We start from the raw sequence: 21,002 nt of genomic DNA on the forward strand, positions 1-21,002 counted from the left end.
GCGGAACGCGCCCGCCCCGGGCCGGCACCGTCCGGGCTGCGCCTGCCCCTGCCCCGCGCCGGCAGCGCCTCCCGCAGCCGCGACCCGCGGGGAAAGGGAGGATGCGGCCGTGCCCACCGCAGCCCTGCGGGGTCTGTCTGCCGCTCCTCTGCTTTATTGACATAAATAGGTAGCAACAAGTAAAACTGACATGAAAAATTGACATGATACCCCCCCATCCGTCCCCTTTCCATGTTCAAGGCCCTGCTGCAACGTGTCTGATGCCGAGTCCCATCGCTCCCTCTGCAGCCTTGGAGCGGCAGCAGCAGTGTGACTGTAATCCCGCCAGCCCCAGACACCCCCCCGCCTAGCCCTGCTCCTTTTCCCCCCAGAACAACAGGCATTAACTGCTGCATGGAGTGCCAGGACCCTGGCCCTGAAGCATGAAGCCAGCAGCAGCAGGGGCAGGATTTGTGTCCAGCACAGGGGTGCGAAGAGCTCAGCTCCCCCTTCATCTTGTGAAAAGCCACCCCACACCCCACTTTCTACTCCTCAAGCCAGACGAACAACACATAAACCAGGTGTCCTTCAGTGGCTGCAGAGCCACTGCAGTGACGACAGGTAGAGACTGCCCTTCCCCTGCACCAAACAGTGACCCAAAACCCCACTAGTGTCCAAACCGCAAGGCAGAGGTCTCAGCTCCAACTCTGCTGGATAAGTATTCCACCCTAGGCAATCCCTGCAAAGCTTTAGTTCCTCGCTGCCAGTGGGAAACGGGAACCCAGTTCCAAGTCTTTTCAGCTGAGGGCAGCTGTGCACCATGAAAAGAGCCAGGAAGGCTACGGGAGAAGGAAGGCTCAGGAAGGAGCCAGCGAAGGAAAGGAGCCTTGAAGCTGGCCTGAGGAGCACTCCCCGCTTGAGCTGTGCAGGGCTGTAGCGGCCCCTCCCCGCGGCTGACGCAGGCAAGAGGGGTCACTCTTGCATCAAGCTGTTGATCTTTGTGAGCAGCACATCCGTCTCAGACTCTGAGGAGAGAGAGAGAAAAAATAGTATTCGTGGGCAGCCAGCATCCCCTAGCAACAGGCGGAGTGGCCTGAAAAGCAGGTTTGAGGAGACTTGGGGAATGTGGGATTCCCCGGTGTTGTCCCACAGGGTTGTTTGTTAAGGGCAAGTCAGGAACTCCCTGGGCTGGGATTCCCTTCCCTCCCCCAGCCATCCCAAACCACTCTGTCACGTTTGGCTGGAGAAAGCAGCCTGGCTCTGAGGGAGGGGAGCTCTCATCCCGTGCGCACTCACCCGCTGGCCGCCTTCTGTGGGAGCATTTCCTAGGAGATGGAATAGGATTGATGTTAGCATGCAAGTCTGGCCTCCCGCTTCCCTCCCCTAAGCTGCCAGCTGGAGGCTGTGGGGCCCCACAGTTCCTCGAGGGATCTGCTCTCAGTGTATGCAGCACTGGTAAAAAGGACCAGGGTCCCCCAGCCCCAGCCCACCAAACCCTGGGGTACAGAGTGAGTTAGGAAGTGTGAACTAAGGCATTCAGCAGCTTGATGCAGAGTCAGGACAGATTTTTAGCTGCAGCCTGAGTATAAAAGCTGCCTCCACACGCTGTGCTGTTTTAGCCGGACTGGAGGGGAACACAATCTGAGTCCAGAGAGGGGTGGCAGCAGATACGACCAGGTTTGGATATGTACCAACCACCCAGGCCACACTGTGTCGTCCCCCAACAGACCTGCCTCGGGAGGGGGAAAGAGATCAAACCTACTTCAGCAAGAGGAAGGCCCAGAGGATGGTAAGGAAGGAAACGCAGTCTATAACGATCCAGATCATGAGATATGTGCTGCTGGGCTGCAAGGCAACAAGAGAACCCAGTGACCACCAGCTAGGGGCAGTGTACTGGTGGCAGCCAGCCTGCTGTGCCACCAGTCCCTTCTACAGTGTCACCTGCTCCCATGCCAGTACAGCACTGAGCAGAAGACACCCTCCAGGAAGCTGGCTGCACAGGGCTGCTGCAGAAAGGGACCCACAAGTGCCTGGGACACAGGGCTGTGGGGCAGAGTGAAGGATGGGGGGGTTACTTACAAGCAGCCAGATGGGGTGTTTCATTTCCTTCAGCACCTGGCAGGCATTGGTGGTGACAGAGCTCACCCCAGAGCACCAGAGCACCGAGAAGAGCCAGGGCTGGTTCACCACATACAAGTTGACAGAGATGTTGTCCTGGCGGTACTGCCTGCATGGGGACAGCTGTGGTCAGAGGAGCAGACAGCAGGGTGCCATCACACTCCATGTACAGCCAGAGAGGACTGCACATCTGGGATATGATCCAGCATTTTCAGCCACGTGGAGTGACTGTCTGGAGATCCAGACCCAGGGCAGATTTGCTGGCAAGGCAGAGGACTGCAGCCAGCTCCATCCCCTGCACCAGCCCAGCCTTGTCCACAAAGCATTCACCCAGCCCTTCCCAGCAGCACACTAGCACTCAGCCTCAGCTGGCGACAGAGCTGGGACAGTGCCCAGACCCCCACAGCTCCCAGGCACTTGGGCAAAGGGTTCTCACCTGATCTCCTCAGAGCTCATGTCCTGGTAGGGCAGGTTGACATGCAGTAGTGGCTCCTTCTCATTCTGGAGTCTCTTCCGGCCATAGACTTGCTGAACACCTGGGGCTTGCTGTTTGACCTGTTCCCTGAACCCGTCTGGAAGCCAGAGGACCTAGGCAAGAGCCAGAGGGCACATGCAGAGGAGAGGTGCTCCAGGGAGTTTGCTCTCTTCCAATATTTCCTTCCAGGGTCAGGCACGCATAGCCTGCTTAGACAGCTGCTCCCTGACCCCAACTCCATGCTCAGCTCCTCCCTGAGGATCTCAGCCAGGACAGCCTCCTATGAGCTTGTCCCAGCCAAGAAGTAAGCAAGCACAACAGACCCCACTGAGGTGAGAATGCAGTTCCAGCCTAAGAAAGCTGCAGCAGTTATGTTCTTTCTGGGTCCTTGAAGGGATCAAGCAGTGCATCCCTTTTGGCCCCAACGCTGCATCAAGAATGCACCTCGGATCAGCACTATAGTAGAAGTCTTTGCTATGTCCCCTCCTGCCCTACATACCCAAAAAGCCAAGGAAGGGAGGCAATTTGAGTGCTAATTCATCCCCTAAGGGCAGCATATATTCTGTGCTGCAGAGGTTGGATGAAATATAAAGGGAACACAGGAGGTTGCAGCAGAAGTCCAAGAGCTGCAGGGAGAGGTGTGGTGCACTGGGGGGAGGTGGAAGCCTCAGCATTGTGCTCCTGCTCATGCTGGCAGTGATGGTCCCCTCCCTAGACTGAGTCATTGTTTACACGCCAAGGTGGCCAGTGCTGAGAAACAAAAGTATTTGGAGGGGTCTGAAGCTATAGGCATTAAACCCTAATTACTGGCAACTTCTCCCAGCTAGAGGACCCCACATCTGGACAGGGTTGCCCAGCAGGTATCATCTATGGGGATGTGGTGTATGGGGTGTCAGGGATGCTCAGTGAGGCTGGCAGGGCACCTCCCACCACGGCAGGGGTGTGACAGCAGGGCCTCGCAGCGGTGGGGTGGTGACCAACTCACCTGCTGCAGCGGGATGCCTGACTGTAAGATCACTGCCAGGGTGGCATTGACAAAGCTCTGGTAGTCACTGTGGTTCTCAGGCCGGAGGTCGAACATGATGGAGATGTTGCTCTGCTTGGCTGCCTCGAGGGCCTGTCCCAGGGAGGGGATCCTCTGCTGAGTTGCCTGGTGGCGATCACCAGCAGAAAGACTCTGCACGGTGGGAAATGGCCTCCGCTGCAAGGGTGAGAGAGGGTTAGTCAGCATAGGCAGGGCCCCTGTAAGCTTCCACCTCCCAGACTGGTGCCCATCTATGGCTCTCAGTTTCCTACAATGGCCTCTCCACAGTGCAGGCAGGCACAGGGATCCTTCCTATACACACCCATGTGGTACCTCTACCCTTCTCCCCTCTAACAGCACAGTTCAAGCAGCCCCAGCACCTGTGGGCATTCAAAGCAGCTCAGCAGTAGTTAGTCACCTTTTGGGAAGAGCCTTGCCACAGCTACCTTCAAGCCCAGGCAGGCTGTGCAGCTCAGAGCAAACACAAGACATCTCCCCTCAAACCAGCCTCCTCTGTGACTCAGTTCAGGAGTCAGAACAAACCCCAGCTTGGGGCATAACCGCACCCAAGGGATTTGTGCAGGCTTCTGCACCCTGTCCAGGTGTCTGCCAGGACCAGTGCTCCAGAGGGAAGGTTCTGGAGCCCCAGGGCAGGGCTAATGCTTTGCCCACAAATGCACCCATCCCTGACCAGCCACCCTTAGGGCATCCTGACCTCCAGAAACCAGCTGCCAGCATCCAACTGCTGGAGGTCCGTCCAGTTGAAGGCAGTGCTGTTCAGGGCAGCCCTCTCAGGGAACACAGCCTGCACATTGGTGGTCCTGGTGAGTTCCTCATCATGCATGAGGAATGGGACCCCATCAGCACTGGCAAAGGAGCAGAGAGGGAAGCTGGTTTTTTTATTGTAAGCTGTTTGTCTCCTATCCCTGCCCTTGCATTTCTACCCCATCCCAGCCACCTGCTAGGGTAGCTCCCAGCATTATTCTTCTTGTCCTTTACACAAAAATATGAGTGCCCAGAAGGTACAGAGCACCTAGAGACCAAGCCAGGAACCAAGTAGTTCCCTGCTCTCTGCAACAGCTGTCTCCATAGCAGGATTACATGAGATGAACTAGAGCCAGGCTCTGTTTTCCAAGCAGTACTCCTTGTGTGATGGAGCCTCCCTCCCTGGAAGGCAATCTGTCTGCATCAGGAGGACAGAAACCCAGTACCTCTCCCAGATCATTGGGACACCAAGTTGGAGCCAGTCCCATACTGGGGGAGTGGGAGCGGCAGAACCCTTTGAACAGGGCTCCCTCCAAATGCAGGCTGTAACAGTCCTCCAGGTGTGTACCAGAATGCCTCATGTGGGCATATCTATCCCAGGATACACAGACCCCTTCCTCCCTGTGAGCCCCTTTACCTCACCATGACGTCTGTCTCAAAGACTTGCACATCACAGTCCACGGCCTTGTGCAGTGACATGAGGGTGTTCTCGGGGGCCAGCTGGAAAGAGGAACAGTGTTAATGCAGAGGGCATGGGCAGGACGGGGCAGGAGGCAGGCACTCACCCTGCCTGGCTGCATCCAGCAATTTGGCTGGGCTCTAGGGCAACCACAATGAGACTGGGGTGATCCTGGCACAGTGGGGGATGGAAAAGGAGTGGAGACAGACAGCTAGAGCCTGCCTTGTCTCTGCTTCCCAGTCCACACTACACAGTCAGGCTTTCTGCTGCGAGTCGCATCTCCTGCTCCAGTAGTGCTCAGGAAGCAACCCCCCTCCTCACCCTGAGCTCACCCATCCTCCAAGCCTGAGCTGCCCTGGCTGCTGTGGGGACCCTGCTCTGCTGGGCTGGCCAGAGCTCATCCAGGCCTGTGACAGCAAGGATCTGGTGCCCCATGGCCAGGCTTTCACTGTCCCATCCACCCTGTCCCATCCACCCTGACCACTGCCGGGTGCTGGTGGTGCTGGTCACTCACCATGGGTGCTCCTCGATGGCCAACCAGGGCTGGCTTGGGGGGCAGCTGGTTCTCCTCCATGAGACAAGGGGAGGTGATTCCCAGAGGAGCCAGATACAGTGCAATCATCACTGCGCAGTACACAAGCAGCAGAAACACCTTGAGACCTGCAGGCAGAGGCAGAAGGTAGAGAGAAGGGTGAGGTACAGAGGAAGTATTTTGCAGGCCGTTAGGAATAATCCAAGGCTGCTTCACCTGGCATTAACCTGAGGTTGCCCTAGGTGCAGCACTGTATCCCCAGCCTCAGGGATAAACTGCAGGTTTATTCTTGGCCCACTACATGTCCTTTTATCCCAACCCAGCACTGCTGGGTCTGCCACCTGCAGCCCTCCTCCAGCTGCCAAGCAGTGAGGGCTGAAGCTGCACCAAGGGCTGGGCATGAGAAGAAGCGACCAACAACAGCTATTACTATCAGGCTGAGAACTGGAGGCCTGATCCCACTGCACCGAACCTCTGTGAGCACCACTCTGCCAACAGTGCTGCTCAGTTGGGTGTTAGGAAGCAGGGCACCAGCTGAGGGGGAATGTGCAGACCCTGGAGGGGGTTACCTGTGTTGCGGGTGCGGTACACAAAGCTGGCCAGGGGCCAGGCAAGGAGTGTCATTCCCCCCACGACTCCAATGTGCAGGAAGGGACCCGTTGCCTGGGGAGACAAAGGGAGAGTGTCAGCCAGGACCAGACCAGCCCCTGTCCCCAAAATACACATGCTCCAAGGCCAGGGATCTGCCACTGCAGCCAGTACTGCTGGAAGTGCCAGGGATGGAAGGACAGGCTCCTGGATGGACTGCATAGACCCCCTGCTCTGGTCCAGCCACCATTCATCATCCTGGTGGCAGCTGCTCTAGGCAGGACTGCAAGACCAGGAGGAGCACCTTGCCTGGCCAGGCAGTAGAACTCAAGGGCAGAAAGTTAACCCCCATGGCACAGAGCCACGCTGGGGTGTTCAGTAACCACCCTTCAGCTCGTCCCCTAAGGCCAGGCACTTGGTACAGTGGGGGAGTCTCTGGTATCGAGGTGACTCACCTGCAGGGAGATACGTGCACTTCTCCACTCCTCTGCCCACTTTATTCCCAGCCCTGTGAAGGCTGCAGCCACCACCAGGGCAGTTAGGATCAGCAGGATCTGCGGGGCAGGGCACAGGGCAGTTAGGAGAGCACAAGCATCCTGCAGGGCAGGCAGAGCCCTCCTCATCCCTCCTTCATGAGCCCCAAGTCCTGAGACCCCACTTCCCCCATCTGGGTTTGCAACTGAGCTCTGTCCTTCATGCTTTGAGCAGTGGGAATATTCCCATCCCAGAGACATGTGGCTGAGGAACTAACAGCTGCAGCCCAGCTCAGCGGGGACATACAGCCACTCAGTGGGGTCATAGCAGCCATACCACAGCCTCAGCAGGCTGGTCACAGCTTCTGAAGGTGCAAGGGCAGTCAGGGTAGGCACATCTCCCTGCTCCCTCAGTCTCTCACCTTGTGCAGCCAGTGTAGCTTCAAGGGCTGGCCGCAGAGCTGCAAGCACAAAGCAAGGACCTGCGAGAACAAGAGCTGTCAGATCTGGGCTGTACCCCACACCTCAGCCCTCTAAGGGCACAGGACTCAGCCTGGCTGTGCTCAGGCTGACCCAGCTCCAGATGCTGTGGGCTCCTCTGGGCCCCACACAGGGCACGGCATCCAGCCTGTGCTCAGCACACATCCACACCCCCACCAGTGCAGGTGAGACCAGCAGGGCTCACCAGCAGCACAGACGAGTAGGTGATCAGCACAGCCGTAGCTATGAGCAGGACCAGGGACCAGTCGAGCCACAACTTCCTCTGCTTGAAGATGAACCTGCCAGGAAAGGGGACGGTCAGAGCGGCAGGGGTGACATGGGGAACAAGGCTGGATGTGGGGTCCTACTCACTCGTTGAAGTTGTGGAAATCATTGAGGATGATGATAGCGAAGTAGAGCCACACCAGTGTGAAGAGGAAGACGCAGAAGAGGAAAAGGAACCAGCTGCAGTCACACTGAAAGCCGGAGATGACAGCTATACACACACCTGCAGGGCACCTGGCCCTGGTCAGGCTGCTGAGACCCCTGGGGAGCACCCAGCCAGCAGCAGGGAGCACAGGGGGTCACAGCAGGCACTGGCCCAGGGAGCCAGGCAGTGAGCTGCCCCATGGACAGGGATCACAGTTACCCAGGAGAGCTCTCTTGGCTGGACCCACACTAAAGGAATATGGACAAGCATCTCCTACAAGCTAAAAAGCTGCCTATGCCATGCTGAGGAGGATGGCTCCTGCAGCAAGACTGCCTCCTTTCCCATGCAGCATTCCCTGAGAGCAGGCTGGGACTTTGGATATGGGAAGGGGCAGGGATTCCCTTCTAGCTGAGTGATCTGTGGGGTGGGCAGGGAGGGGTGCAGTGCCTTAGAGCTGCCATTGCAGTGGGGAACTTGCAGACCGCTCCTGCCAGCCCAACTGAAGCCAGATCCAGCTACGTGGTCTCCAGCCCCTAGCCCCACATGTGCAGGGAAGTGAGGGGTACCACAGGTGCTGAGAGGGACACCTAACAGCCCAGACTTGTTTGCACATTCCAGGCAAGACAGGACAAGCAGCAGCACAGCCACTCCCATGGGAGTCGCAGACCTCAGAGAATCCCAGGGCCTCACCACTCCCAGGTTACAAATTGGCGAGGACACCCTCCCGGTGAGGGCCACACCCAGCCCAGGAACTGTGTCTCCCACGTGCCTGGCCAGGTGCCCCAGGACCTGCTGCCATGCTCAGCCCTAGGGCTCTGCTCTGCTCCAGGCACGTGTGAGCCCTGCCACAGGTGCACACTCGTGCTGCTCCGCCCTTCTTGTCACCCAGTGGGAACAGACAGCTCACCCTCTTGCCTTCTCACTGCTCCAGGCTAGGGCAGTCCCTGGACAGAGAGGGTGCTAGGCAGCACCCCAGCTCTCTCAGGCTCAGCCCTGGGAAGTAGGAGCAGTGGCAGGAGGTCAGCAGGTCAGTGTCTGGGCTGAGCATCCCAACCAGAGCTCTTGCACACCCCGGCCACTGCTCTGAGCCTCCCACATAGGGGCTGGTTAATCCCAGCTCAGCATCACCTTGGTGGTTCTCAGGCCCTTCCTCTTCTCCTTCTTGGCAGTGATGCACTGGCAGCTGTAGGGGCAGAGCAGGCAGGTGGCACAGGCAGCACAGCAGGCAGGGGGGTCTGCCATAGCATCAGACTGTCCCACAGCAGAGGTCAGGTGTCCTGTGGGGGATACACACAAGGTGTTGGCACTGACCTCCCAACACACACCCCCATGAAGATGGGGCACTGAAGCCTTCTGGGTCCAGGTACCCTGGCAAGTGGTCCAGAGCCCTGGGACATAGTGGGACTGCTGGTTGTGTTCCCAGGCATGGCATGGTGCCATGGAAAGAAGAAGCACAGGGTGCAGCCCAACCAGTTCAGCAGGCTGCTCTGGGACCCTTCACTCAACAAGTTGAAGCAAGCCTGGAGCTGGCAGGGAGCAGAGCCTGCTCCCCAGCCCAGGGTTCAGAACTCCTCCTGGGAGCCAGGATCACTGTGCAGGCTCCAGGGGCAGGCAGCCTTGCCAGCTGGACAGAACTTTGCACCCAGGCCCCCCAGATGCAAGGACTGCACATGGGCCGCACACAGCCTGGGGCTTCTGCTGTGCAGCTGGGGGTACGTGCAACAGCCTGGAAGTTCCTGTTCTGCTCCTTAAGCCCAGGTCCTTGCTGATGCAGCACCCTCCTGGCAGCCCTCTAGCTCAGCTCGCACAGCAAGGAGACCCCAGCGGGGCTGGAAGAGCTGCAGCTGAGCAGGCACCAGTTGGTTGTTGGTCCAAGCACTATGGGGGATGATGTGGGTGAGCATCAGTTATGGGGGGAACTCATTTCTACAGTCACAGAGACCCAGAATGAGTGTGGGGCCACTACTGAGTCCTCCAAGCACTGGGAAGGGGAGAGGGCCAGGATGCTTTGCTGTGATCCCCCGATCCTGGTGCCTAGCCCCAAACGAGGTCTCCCTGTATCCACCCTGAGAAACCCCATGTCTACTATTGCTTGCCCTGCTGTGGAGCTGCTCCTCCTCCTCATCTCAACCTCCCCAACAGGCCAGGCACCCTACACAACACTATCACCCTGTGGATTAAACCAGACTCTCATTTCACTGTGACTACTGAGCCAGGCATGACAGCCAGCTGACCACATCCTCCCAAGCCACATCCTCTCCATGTGGGGGTAATGCTGTGCCTAGTACAGCCATGTCCCATTCCAGTCTGGGCTGTGGAGAGAGGGAGCAGAGCTAGCCCAGGTCCTCCCAGGCCCAGCCAGCCAGACCAGAGTGGCTCTGCCATGCCCTGGTCTCTCCCCAGACTGTCACCTTGCTCCCAAATACCACCACTACGTGCATCTCCAGGGCTGGGGCGCAGAGTCTTCCTCAGGACCACCCAGACCAGTGGCTGCTGGGGCACACACAGGCAGGTACCAACCTGAAAGCAGGATCCCCAACCTGCCCAGTCAGCTTCTGCAGGCGGGGGGAGGTCGAGGGGCTGCCATTAGCAGATCCAGCCAGTCAAAGCACAGAGGATGCGGAGCAGCACAGCAGTGCCCCACATCTGCTGCCCCTCTACCTTCTAAGGACCAGATCAGCAGCTGTGACCTGCTCAGTGACGGCACTGAAGGAGCCAACCTTAACACAACTGCAGGAAGCCTTGAGACCAGATATTCCCCTTCTTGATGCCCAGGGGCTCTGGCTGAAGGCTCATACCCCTGCTGTCACCAGAAGCAGAGCCCCCACTTCCATCAGGGAGCAGTGGGCTCAGCCAGCCTCTGCTGGGACTCACCCTGTCCCCTGTCACGGGTCACACAGGCAAAGTACCAGTGCCAGCAGCTGCTGCCTGGCTCCCACGCAGGGTACAAAGTACAGTAGGAGTGGTTGTGAGCACCAGCTGTATTTCAGTGCTCAGCTGCTCCAAGGGGACTGTCACTGCCAGGGCTGGAGCCTGGTAGAGCAGTGGCACAGGACTGGCCACAAATCCACCCCAATGGTGCTGTTTGGAGGGAAAATGCCACGCTGTTCCACAGCTCAAAGTGGGACTGCAGCACTGGCATCAGCAGTTATGCTGTGATACCCCCGTACAGAGCACAGGTCCCAGACAGAGCTGGGCTAGGCACTCAGCAGACCCTGCTCAGCTTCTGCTCCAGCTCCTACGGGAGAGCAGCAGACTGGGAGCTAGGGTCCAGTGCTGGAAGGATCTCTCCTTTAGCTCCCACCAAACAACACCCAGAGCACACCCACAGCCTGTGAGAAGCACAGGGGATTTGAAGGGGTGACAAACTCATTGCTACAGTCAGCGACATGGCAGCATGTGCCTGCAGCCCTGCAAGGACCTCAGTGCCCCAGGGATGCTGACACAGGACAACCAGGTGGCCATGTGCAGGGCAAGATCCCCTTGCCCTGGTGCAGCCGAGCCAGCCCAGGCTGTGTGCCGCCAGGCAGGGCAGCAGGAGCTGATGCCTAGCCTCGCTGTTCCCTTTCCTCATAGGAGGGAAGGCAGAGCATGGGCTCAGCATGAGGAACAGGATGACCCCAAAACAGCAAGAGCAGCACAGCCTGGCCCAGAGCCCCCACTCCCAGCCTCATGCCCGGGTAGTCAGACCTGGGCTCCCCCTTCCCGCTCTCCAGTGTGGGAACAGCACGGGCAGCCCCTTTCCTTCCCCCGCTCAGATTTACGCAGGGGTAGGACGATCACCCCACGTGGCGCTCTGTCAGCTCTCCCGCAGCAGTGCGGGACAGCATCATCCCCACGGCCGGGGCTGCCACCCCGGGGCGAAATACCTGCTCCCCGCCGACGTCGGGCTCCCACCGCTGGGCCTCCGGCGGGCCAGGTGAGCGCGGGGCTGGGCTCTGCCGGGGCCCATGCGTGGCAGCGCCCCGCTCCCGCTGAGCTCACACCCTCCTGGGTGTGCCCGTGGCCCGGCGGGGCGGCCGCGGCAGGTCCGCACAGGCCGGCAGAGGCGGGCAGACTGCGAGCGGAGCCGAGCGGGGGGCCGGGCTGGGGTCAGGGCGGGCCCCGCCGGCCCAGAGGAGAGAGGGGGAAGGGGCCCGGGGGGCGTCACGCGTCGTAGCGCAGAGGAGTTTGCAGGCAGCCCACGTCCAGGCAGGCGGAGGCTCCGGGGAGAGCTCCCGGGAGATGCAGATGGAGGCAGAGCTTCGTGCATCGCCGCGCTTTCGAGCGAGGGGCTGTGGGAGCTCCTCTGTCAAAGGGGGACTTTTCCCTTCCTTGCAGAGGAAGCCGGGGACAGACGCATCCCGGGCCACCACAGTCGACATTCAACAGGGCATGCTTTGAAGACAGAAGTAAAAGTGGTTTTTAAGCCAAGAGAAACGCTTCAGAACCAACGCATCCAAACTTTGCTAAAGCAGCGGACGGACAGGAGGCTCCAAATCGGACCTGATGCCACCTGCAGACGGATGGGCTGGTGCCTTCCACCTCCCCACTACCTCCCTGTGGCACAGCACAGCTGTGTGCCCCCCGCCCTCCGCTCCAGGTCGCGGCAGAAGCACAGCCCCGGGTGAGCCAGGGTGGACGACAGGCACTCAGATCTTTCTGTATCAGTGACTTGATCTATCCTTGCTTGGGATCTCAGGGGACCCCTATGATTTGCCACTTGCAAAGGAGCTGAGAAAGGTGATTTACAGGGAGGTGATGGCATCCTGCAGTGACATAGAAACTGCCAGTTTGGGCAGAAGCCTCAGCGCTCAGCCCCCAGCTGATCCTGTTCCACACTACTATTAACAGCTTTGGCACAGCTGATTGAACAGCTCTAGGAAATGTGCTTATCAAGGTCTTACCAGTGGAGGTCTAGAGCACTGCAGGAGGAGTTGTGCTGTAACACCCGTTGCTCTGCACCCAAAGGAGTAAGCTGAAAGCATTGCAATTGCCAGGAACGCCCCTCAGACAAGCAAGCAGCCCTGACCCCAGAGTTGGTGAGCTGTGAGCAGGTAGCACTGAGGTTCACGTCCTGCATCCACGTGCTGTGCCAGCTCTGACACGGACTAGCTACACAGCAGAGCAAACCTGTGGGCATGAGTCTTCCCAGTGGATCTGTACTCCGGGATGCAGAGAGGCCATTTCATGGGATTGAAGATCCACTGTCAAGGACTGGGTTGCAGGTTATAAAGGAGATGAAGAAGTGAGCACTAAGGGGGGGGGTGTGAAGGACCACTTAAACCAAGAAACAGCTTAGGAGGCGGGGAAGGGAAACCCAGGCATGAATAAAGAGACCACGGGGATACTGGAGAAGGGGAGGTTGCAGCAGAGCTCCAAAAAGCTGTGGATTTTAGGGGTGCGAGGCAAAGCTGACGGGGGAGGCACCGCTCAGCCACGCGCACGTGGAGCAGCGAGACTGGCGGGGATCTCCCCGGGTACTGGTCACCGTCCGACCGAGCCGGGCAGGAGCCCCCTTCCCTCTCTGTTACAGCCGGGGGCTGCGGGGGGAGCCCCATCGCCGGGGTCTGCAGCTCCCGCAGCGCCCACCTCTGCCCACCAGGGTGGGGCAGCGCCGCGGCTGCGGGCTCAGGGCCGGGCGGTGCGGTCCGGCGGGGGCTGAACAGAGAAGGGGAGCGGCGGCAGGGCCGCTATTCCGTGTTTTACCCCCGGCCCCTAAGGGCAGGAGGCAGCGCTGTGGAGCAGCGGCGGGAGCTGCGCTGGGAACGGGAACGGGCACGGCGGGAACGGGCACGGCAGTGCCGGGGCGGGGCCGCCAGGGGGCGCCCTCGGGCCGCGCTGCCGCCGCTCCCGCGGGAGCGCCCGAGGACAGAGCCGAGCTCAGGGGTGAGACTCGAGGATGGAGTCGAGCTTAGGGGTGAGACTCGAGGATGGAGTCGAGCTTAGGGGTGAGACTCGAGGATGGAGTCGAGCTTAGGGGTGAGACTCGAGGATGGAGTCGAGCTTAGGGGTGAGACTCGAGGATGGAGTCGAGCTTAGGGGTGAGACTCGAGGATGGAGTCGAGCTTAGGGGTGAGACTCGAGGATGGAGTCGAGCTTAGGGGTGAGACTCGAGGATGGAGTCGAGCTTAGGGGTGAGACTCGAGGATGGAGTCGAGTTTAGGGGTGAGACTGGAGGATGGAGTCGAGTTTAGGGGTGAGACTGGAGGATGGAGTCGAGTTTAGGGGTGAGACTCGAGGATGGAGTCGAGTTTAGGGGTGAGACTCGAGGATGGAGTCGAGTTTAGGGGTGAGACTGGAGGATGGAGTCGAGTTTAGGGGTGAGACTGGAGGATGGAGTCGAGTTTAGGGGTGAGACTCGAGGATGGAGTCGAGTTTAGGGGTGACACTCGAGGATGGAGTCGAGTTTAGGGGTGAGACTCGAGGATGGAGTCGAGTTTAGGGGTGAGACTCGAGGATGGAGTCGAGTTTAGGGGTGAGACTCGAGGATGGAGTCGAGTTTAGGGGTGAGACTGGAGGATGGAGTCGAGTTTAGGGGTGAGACTGGAGGATGGAGTCGAGTTTAGGGGTGAGACTCGAGGATGGAGTCGAGTTTAGGGGTGAGACTCGAGGATGGAGTCGAGTTTAGGGGTGAGACTGGAGGATGGAGTCGAGTTTAGGGGTGAGACTGGAGGATGGAGTCGAGTTTAGGGGTGAGACTCGAGGATGGAGTCGAGTTGAGGGGTGAGACTCGAGGATGGAGTCGAGTTGAGGGGTGAGACTGGAGGATGGAGTCGAGTTGAGGGGTGAGACTGAAGGTCAGAGCCGAGCTCAGGGGTGAGACTGAAGGATGGAGTTGAGTTTAGGGGTGAGACTCAAGGAACTCAAGGACAGACCCAAGCACCCAGCCCATCATACTGCCATAAACAGGGACATCCCAGGCATGCACTGCCCTGCCCACTCAGTCACTTGTCTGATCTCCGGAGCCAAGTCGCAGGTGAGCAGTTAAAGCTGGCAACCAGAGCACATCATTAAGCTGGCTTGGCTCTACCACAAAGTCAGGAGCACCAGAGTTAGTGGGGAAGAAGACAAAATAGAGTTCCTGTCGGCACAGTTGAGTGAGCTCATGCAGTTGAACGAGTTCATGCGCAACATCAAGTGTTGCGTTGCTCTAAGTGTGGTTTGTGTCCTGCCTTCACTTGTGAAGTCTCATCTGTGAGTGTTTTTTTTTAAATTATAGTAAAGCTATAAAAACAAACAAGGAGAGGAATGGTCTGAGTGAGCAGGCAGTGTTATGTTGGTATATTAGAGTTCAGCTGAAGTTATCTCTCTAGACTTGTAACTTGGGGAATCAAGAGGGTATTTTGAACATGTGGAAGTGACTTAATGGCTTTGTGTTAGGTTTTTGTTGGTCAGCTGAACTGACATCACAAACTAGTCTCTTCAAGAAAAAAAATGTAAGCCATTGTTTCAGTTACTTCTGTTTTTCACTATACTGCATGTAATCTACAAGAAATACTGCTTTTAAGTTTGGCTGTTTTAGGGAATGTTTTCCCTTCATATCGTCTCCCATAGGACTCAAGACCAGGAAAAAAAGAAGGCAATACAGGTTTCTGTAAACATTATTTCACACTCTTTCGGTTTGTAATAGACAACAAAAATTCAGAGTCTCACCGTTTCTCTGCTGTCAACACTTTAAAAGCCAGTGGCACAGACTGTCCTTCCACCCCAACTAACAGCTGACCTACATAAACTGATAGACCAAGGCAAAGCTCTCTCCATCATGTATCTAAAAATCCCTGCTTGCTGTTCTTTTAGGTACTGAAAGACCACAGTAAAATCACCCCAAAGCCTTCTCTTCTCCAGGCTGACCAATCCCAACTGTCTCAGCCTTTCCTCATAGCAGAGGTGCTCCATCCCTCTAAACAATGTTCACGGCCCTCCTCTGGACTCACTCCAACAGGTCCATGTCCTTCCTGTGCTGGGGACCCCAGAGCTGGAGGCAGCTCTGCAGGTGGGGCCTCACCAGAGTGGAGTAGAGGGGCAGAATCCCCTCCCTCACCTGCTGCCCACACTGCTTGTGATGCAGCCCAGGGTACAGTTCGCTCTCTGGGCTGTGACTGCACATTACCAGCTCATGTCCAGCCTCTCATCCACCAGCAACCTCATGTCCTTCATGGCAGGATAAGCAAAAAATAATACGTTCAGTAAGTTTTATACTACATACATACAGTTAGGAAATTATTTTTTAGACACAGTATCATGTCATATCCAAAGCTGAAAAAAAAAAAAATTCAAGCAGGCAAGTCTTCCTTTCATTAAAAAAAAAAAAAATAGTTAATCAGATTCTGATATTTATGTCTGAGACCTGGCCTGTAAGACTTACCATGCTATACTTCATTCATGTTTTCAAGGACTGAAATATTTGGGTTTGTTCAGATGTAGCTCTTTTCTGTTTGGAACTTGAACTAGTTTAGAATTTGAAAATGTTTATAATTTGTCATTTCCTAATTGCCTTGTTGCATACTTAACTGAAGTCACACAATAACAAACTGAAGACAAATCTTCTGAAGTCACACAATAACAAACTGAAGGCAAATCTGAACTCACAATAACAAACTGAAGGCAAATTTACATTTAAGAAGCAGAAGAGATGCTCACAGAGTATACTCACATGCAATTTTGCATCTTAAACTACATATTTTTGTGTTTTGTATCATCTGTACAAAGGAAGTCAACTAATTTAATTACGGCGCAACTGTTTTTCTAATTAGTTCATTTCTTTTATAGGGATAGTTAACTTTACTGGAAGTTAAGCTGTAGGCATAACTTACTGAATCTGGCAACACTGATGTTGTGTAGATCTGGTTCCACTTGCTCTGCATTGAAAAGCTCTTGACCAGTGGTCTGTGTTATTTTCAGAACAATATTTGTGTTTTTTGTTTTCCCCAGAAAAAAAATATAATATTTACCTTGTCAATGAAACATCTTACCTGCTACTTACTTCTGTTGTTCTACTACAGAAACTTTTGTATTTAGCCTTTTTTATTGTTATTTACTAACTTTTAAGACAGACCATTTTTGCACTGGGATAAGCCTTTACTGTGGAGTGTTTGCTCCTACCACATCTCTAATTTCTGTTCAGAGGTAGTTCCTGTAGAACAGCATTCCCCCCCTCCCCTTTCAGGATGTAAAAGCAGCTGCAAGATCACTGTGTTAAGGTGTGCTGTGGAACATGAGATTTATTTGTTGCTTAAGCTGAATTTTCCTCATTGTTTGAGAAGCCTCCCATGAAGTCGTTACCACTCACTGATATTACTGTTAAGCCACACACTCTGTTACAGCATTACTGAGGAGCTAACAGCTGCCTAGATAGGATAAAACCCTGCATCAGCATTCATGTCAAAAACGAGCTTAAGCACTTGACAAAGAGAAGCTCAACTCTCAAACTGTAACGAGGACCCATTAGGATACAGCCCAAGCTCCAAAGCACCTTACCTGTAAGTGCTTGCTTTGTATTCAGGTACAGACACAGCCAGTGGTTCAGGTCAGTCCTTGCTCAAGGAGTGCCCCTTCTGGTCCCCTACAAGTCTCACCATTCATAGGATTCTATCCTCTCTCTAAATCTAGGCAGAGAGAACACAGTCCTCTTGCATGCCTATTTTACTATCACTTTCTTATTCCCCGAGAGCTTATTGGAGGACAAGTAACAGTTCTGTGTCGCAATGGGCTGCAGCCAATAGTATTCCTACTGTACTTGTAGTTCTGCTATATTTTGCCTCTTAATACCTAAAATTAGTTATTAGACAGCTTTACAAAACTATTATGGCCTATCCTACAGCCTTAAGAGAGATAATTACATTAGATACTCCTATGAAAGCAACTTTCCCACATATGTAGCTACATTCCACATTTTATAGTTATTATTAGCTACTAGATTAAATATTAAACCTGAAAAAACCCCTACAAACCCAAAAGCAAACCAACCAACAACCACCAAAAAACCACACACCCCCAAACTAAGAAAAAGCCCCAAATTAGCACGCTTACCAGGCAGAAACAACTTCTGGTTTCAAACACTCTAGTTTATATAAGCAGCAGCTGTTTGCCATTGCCAAATTTATAGGACCAGCCTCCAGGGCTGTGCTAAGGGTGGGTTTATATAAAGGGCCCTTGCTAGGGAGTGCTCAGTAGTGTGGTGGGGTTGTGATGTTGGTAAGTCCTTTGGTGGTGTATCTGCATTACAGTGAAGTCAGTATGTAGCGTTGTTAAGAAAGAAGTAGTTTTTATTTATAAAGGTAATGCTTTTGGTCTAGAGTCGTTAGTTTAACTTTATTTGTCCACTGGAAGTGTAATTTCCTAGCTCTTTTCATTTATGACTTATTTTCTTGTACCTACTTATGGCCTTTTTTAGCTGTAAATATCTTTGGCTGCAGGCTCTTCTGAATTATTTAATATAGGAAAAATATTACAGAGGTTAAAGAAGAAAGGCTTTAGTAGTGTCTAGCATCTATTTTCTTAGTTAACTGTTACAGATAGCTACTGTGAGTGTCTATAAAGGCTCTGTTACTACTGTGGGAATTTTCTTCTGACCCTTTAACTAGTACAAAAGGTTGTGTGGGATTTCTAGCTAGTGCCCTGCACTCTTATTACTTTCTTCTGTATTTTCTCAGAGCTACTGTGTAATCAGTATCTCTGGGGCTTTAGTTTCTAGCTGCCTGTGGTTTCCAATATTCAGTATTTATGGACAAAATACTTATGTTTGAGGGCAAAGGTGCCCGCCTCAGACACTCAAAGGTGTTTGTGCTGTTGTGAGAATAACATTTTCTTAATGTCACATATTGGCTGGGGGGGGAGAAAAGGGTACTTTTTTTTTTTTTTTTGCATTTAATTGGGGAAAGTGCAAGTTGTCTCTCTTTTGGCTTGTATCCTGTGAGAGCTTCTCTGGAAGCTGGCCTGCAAGAGACACTCACTACTTTTTCAAGTGGAGTGGTTGAAAGCATGGAGAGGCTTGATGTTGTGTCTGAGCTGCTGTAATGAAGAGTTACCTTTAGAAAGCCTAGTAGAAAGTTGTGGTTTTTTAATTTTCCAGTGATGGAAGACTGAGTGTCCTGTGGTGGTGGAGAGGCTCAGCTGTAAGGCAGAACTTCACAATGTAAAACCTTTGGGCTCCTAAAGCCCCTTCCCACCTGAGGACCTGCTGGAAAGGACTGGCTCTGGAAAAGTAGGGGTTGGTCATGGAGCTTGTGCAAGGAAGTATTACCCAGACTTGGTGTTTTTCTGCTGTCAGCTTGAAGTGGCTACACCTGCTTGAACTTTTAGAATGACTAAATACCCCTTCCAATGAGCAAAGTGACTCTGCTGTGGGAATGTATTAGCAGCTTGAATGATTTGTACTGCAGAGTCTTGAATCCATGTATGTGTGGACTATCTCTGTTGGAGGTGTATTCTTATCTGCTTGGGAAATGATTTACAAGTAGGCATGTATGTGATACTGTTTCTTTTAAGTTTACTAACTGATCTAGAAGCCTATCAGTTTATTCCTACTAAGTCTTAATTGATGATTGGAAATAATGGTAGAACAAACAAATCCTGCTTCTAGATGGTTCTGCTTTGGAGCCAGCAAAAGCTTTACAGATTCAGGTGTTACCAAGACCAGATAAATAGTAACTTTAGAGGTAGTGATACTTAAACCAGGTGTATATCTTTGTGGCTGAGTGGATTCAGGTGGGTGGGACATACAGGCAGGAATATGACACTAATGCCTACCTGTAATGAACTTTGTGCTTAATTTTTTTGCTTATCTATTTCAACAGATTGGAGTACTATAAGCAATTCAGTTACTGTTTGAATGTCTCTTCAAGGTGCTCTTTGAGCTTTCTGAAGTGCCACCAGCTTTGGGTTGTGCATTGGCTAGCTGTCTGCTTATTAGGTGGTCATTTGCCTATTTGGATTTGCTTTCTTTTGTTAGTGCTAATTGACGGCTTATCATGGATCAGTTCGCATCTAGGCATGGATCTGAAGAACTGGATGTGGTCCAAAATCATTGTTCTCATTGTTCTGCACTTGTACCTCCTGAATGACTACTTTGGTCCTTTTCCCCCCCAGCTTGCTTATATTTCACTCAAATGCAAAGCTCGTGCAGTTACAGCTTGTCCACTTAAAGGATGTGCCAATTGCTTCCCCCCACAATGTAGCTTATGATAAAATTCCCTTTTATGCCTTTTTCTAAGTTAGTCTTGGGTTGTGCTGATAAATTAAATATTTGATCCTGTGTCTGGAACAGAACATATTTTGCATCCGGAAATAAAAGCAGATTTGTGGTTCTGGTCTCCTGTGTTGCAGCAGACATGCACTAACACTCACTAAGAACTTGTAGGCATCTCTGTGGAGATAAGACAATTACACAGAGATTTAATGTCTGTTTCTAGAACTTACCTTTATCTGAAGAAGGTGCTTGAATGTTCAGCAGAGGTTCTGTTCTTGTTTGGCAGAACTGGGATGGTTTGTGACTTACAAGTGCATGGTGAGCTTAGAATTTCTGATGTTGATGAAGAGGGTAATCTGCCTTCTTGATCACTGCAGGGTGATGCTGGTAGGGGAGGGTTTGTTGCATGAAGTCCTTAGCTCCAGAGCTGGGAGAGAAAGAAGCATACCTGGAAAAAAGTTTGAAAGAACAAATCCTGAGAGGACCTTCAATGGTTGAAATGGATATTGAGATGAAAAATGCCACTCATAAGTTTGCAGCTGTCATTGTAGCTGCCATCACAACTTGTCCCTGACTTCATTAGAGCTATAGGATACATACAGCTATAGGAGGAAGGTGATTGTTGCCTCAGGTACTTGCACTTGCTTGCCTTGTCAGATACAGTTACTGACAGATGGCTATGAGGAGCTGAAAATATGCCTAGCTCAGCATGAAGGGCACTTGTCTTGGCACTTGGGCTGTTTTGTCACTGTCAGTCTTTATTTCTGGGTTCTGCAGAACTGTACAGAAGCAGAACAAGTACTGCACATATTTGAGACAGTCCCCACACGTGAAGTCTGGCATGGGAGAAAATAAAACATGCTTGTTGGCAAAACAAAAGTGGTGAAAATACAGGAGAGTGTATTCAGGATAAATATGAATGGAACAAGCCTAAAATAGGGATGCAGCAGTGACTGAAGGTTAGCTGAGAGTCCTAGTTGTGTGATCAGATGTTAGGAATAAAACTGCAAAATGTAGATGGATGTTGCTGGGGCCTCGTGCCCAGGTGGAGTTGGGTGTGACACTGGCATTTTGAGGGTGTTTGCCAAGAATGCTTTAACTTTTCAAGTCAAGGCTCTTGGCTAATTAACATATATCTAGCAGTTGGGAGGGAGTTACTTAAATAATAGTGTATGTTTAGCTACTTTGTGTGCGTTTTGTAGGTGCTTTATATTATGTTACATTCTGAATGAGCCTTCCTGGGTGTTAGTCACTTGGTTAACAGAGCGAGTTAAAGTGACCTTTAATTCC

The 21,002-nt window shown here is 53.3% G+C and overlaps 1 protein-coding gene across 4 annotated transcripts; it reads right to left on the minus strand.

Annotated features, from left to right (window-relative positions):
* Positions 1 to 36: 36 nt before the first annotated feature.
* On the minus strand, positions 37 to 17,081 carry GDPD2 (glycerophosphodiester phosphodiesterase domain containing 2). 4 transcript variants are annotated; one of them, XM_051792327.1, is made up of 16 exons: positions 17,003 to 17,081; positions 8,672 to 8,820; positions 7,486 to 7,589; positions 7,319 to 7,412; positions 7,056 to 7,115; positions 6,616 to 6,714; positions 6,142 to 6,235; positions 5,555 to 5,700; positions 4,999 to 5,081; positions 4,312 to 4,462; positions 3,558 to 3,773; positions 2,534 to 2,685; positions 2,059 to 2,206; positions 1,742 to 1,824; positions 1,276 to 1,304; positions 37 to 1,004 (listed from the first exon to the last, which is right to left on the minus strand). In XM_051792327.1, the coding sequence occupies exons 2-16, from the start codon at positions 8,783 to 8,785 to the stop codon at positions 952 to 954; spliced, it is 1,626 nt and encodes a 541-aa protein (XP_051648287.1). In that variant the 5' UTR covers positions 8,786 to 8,820; positions 17,003 to 17,081; the 3' UTR covers positions 37 to 951. The 4 variants fall into 4 exon arrangements, with proteins under 4 accessions (XP_051648287.1, XP_051648283.1, XP_051648284.1 ...); XM_051792323.1 differs by lacking the exon at positions 17,003 to 17,081 and adding an exon at positions 11,413 to 11,676; XM_051792324.1 differs by lacking the exon at positions 17,003 to 17,081 and adding an exon at positions 10,064 to 10,315.
* Between the last annotated feature and the right edge of the window lie 3,921 nt (positions 17,082 to 21,002).

Source organism: Manacus candei, unplaced genomic scaffold (genome assembly GCF_025592945.1).
Source record: "Manacus candei isolate 608988 ecotype Guabito, Panama unplaced genomic scaffold, ASM2559294v1 h1tg000003l, whole genome shotgun sequence".
Classification (NCBI taxonomy): domain Eukaryota; kingdom Metazoa; phylum Chordata; class Aves; order Passeriformes; family Pipridae; genus Manacus; species Manacus candei.

Bases quoted from the DNA above. Each gene is read 5' to 3' on its own strand.
- GDPD2 (XM_051792320.1), bottom strand. From the start codon at position 8,983: ATGGCACCATGCCATGCCTGGGAACACAACCAGCAGTCCCACTATGTC. The intron at 5,701-6,141 runs GTAACCCCCTCC...CTCTGCCTGCAG, and splicing joins GTACCGCACCCGCAACACAG to GTCTCAAGGTGTTTCTGCTG. The intron at 1,825-2,058 runs GTAAGTAACCCC...GTTGCCTTGCAG, and splicing joins AACACCCCATCTGGCTGCTT to CCCAGCAGCACATATCTCAT.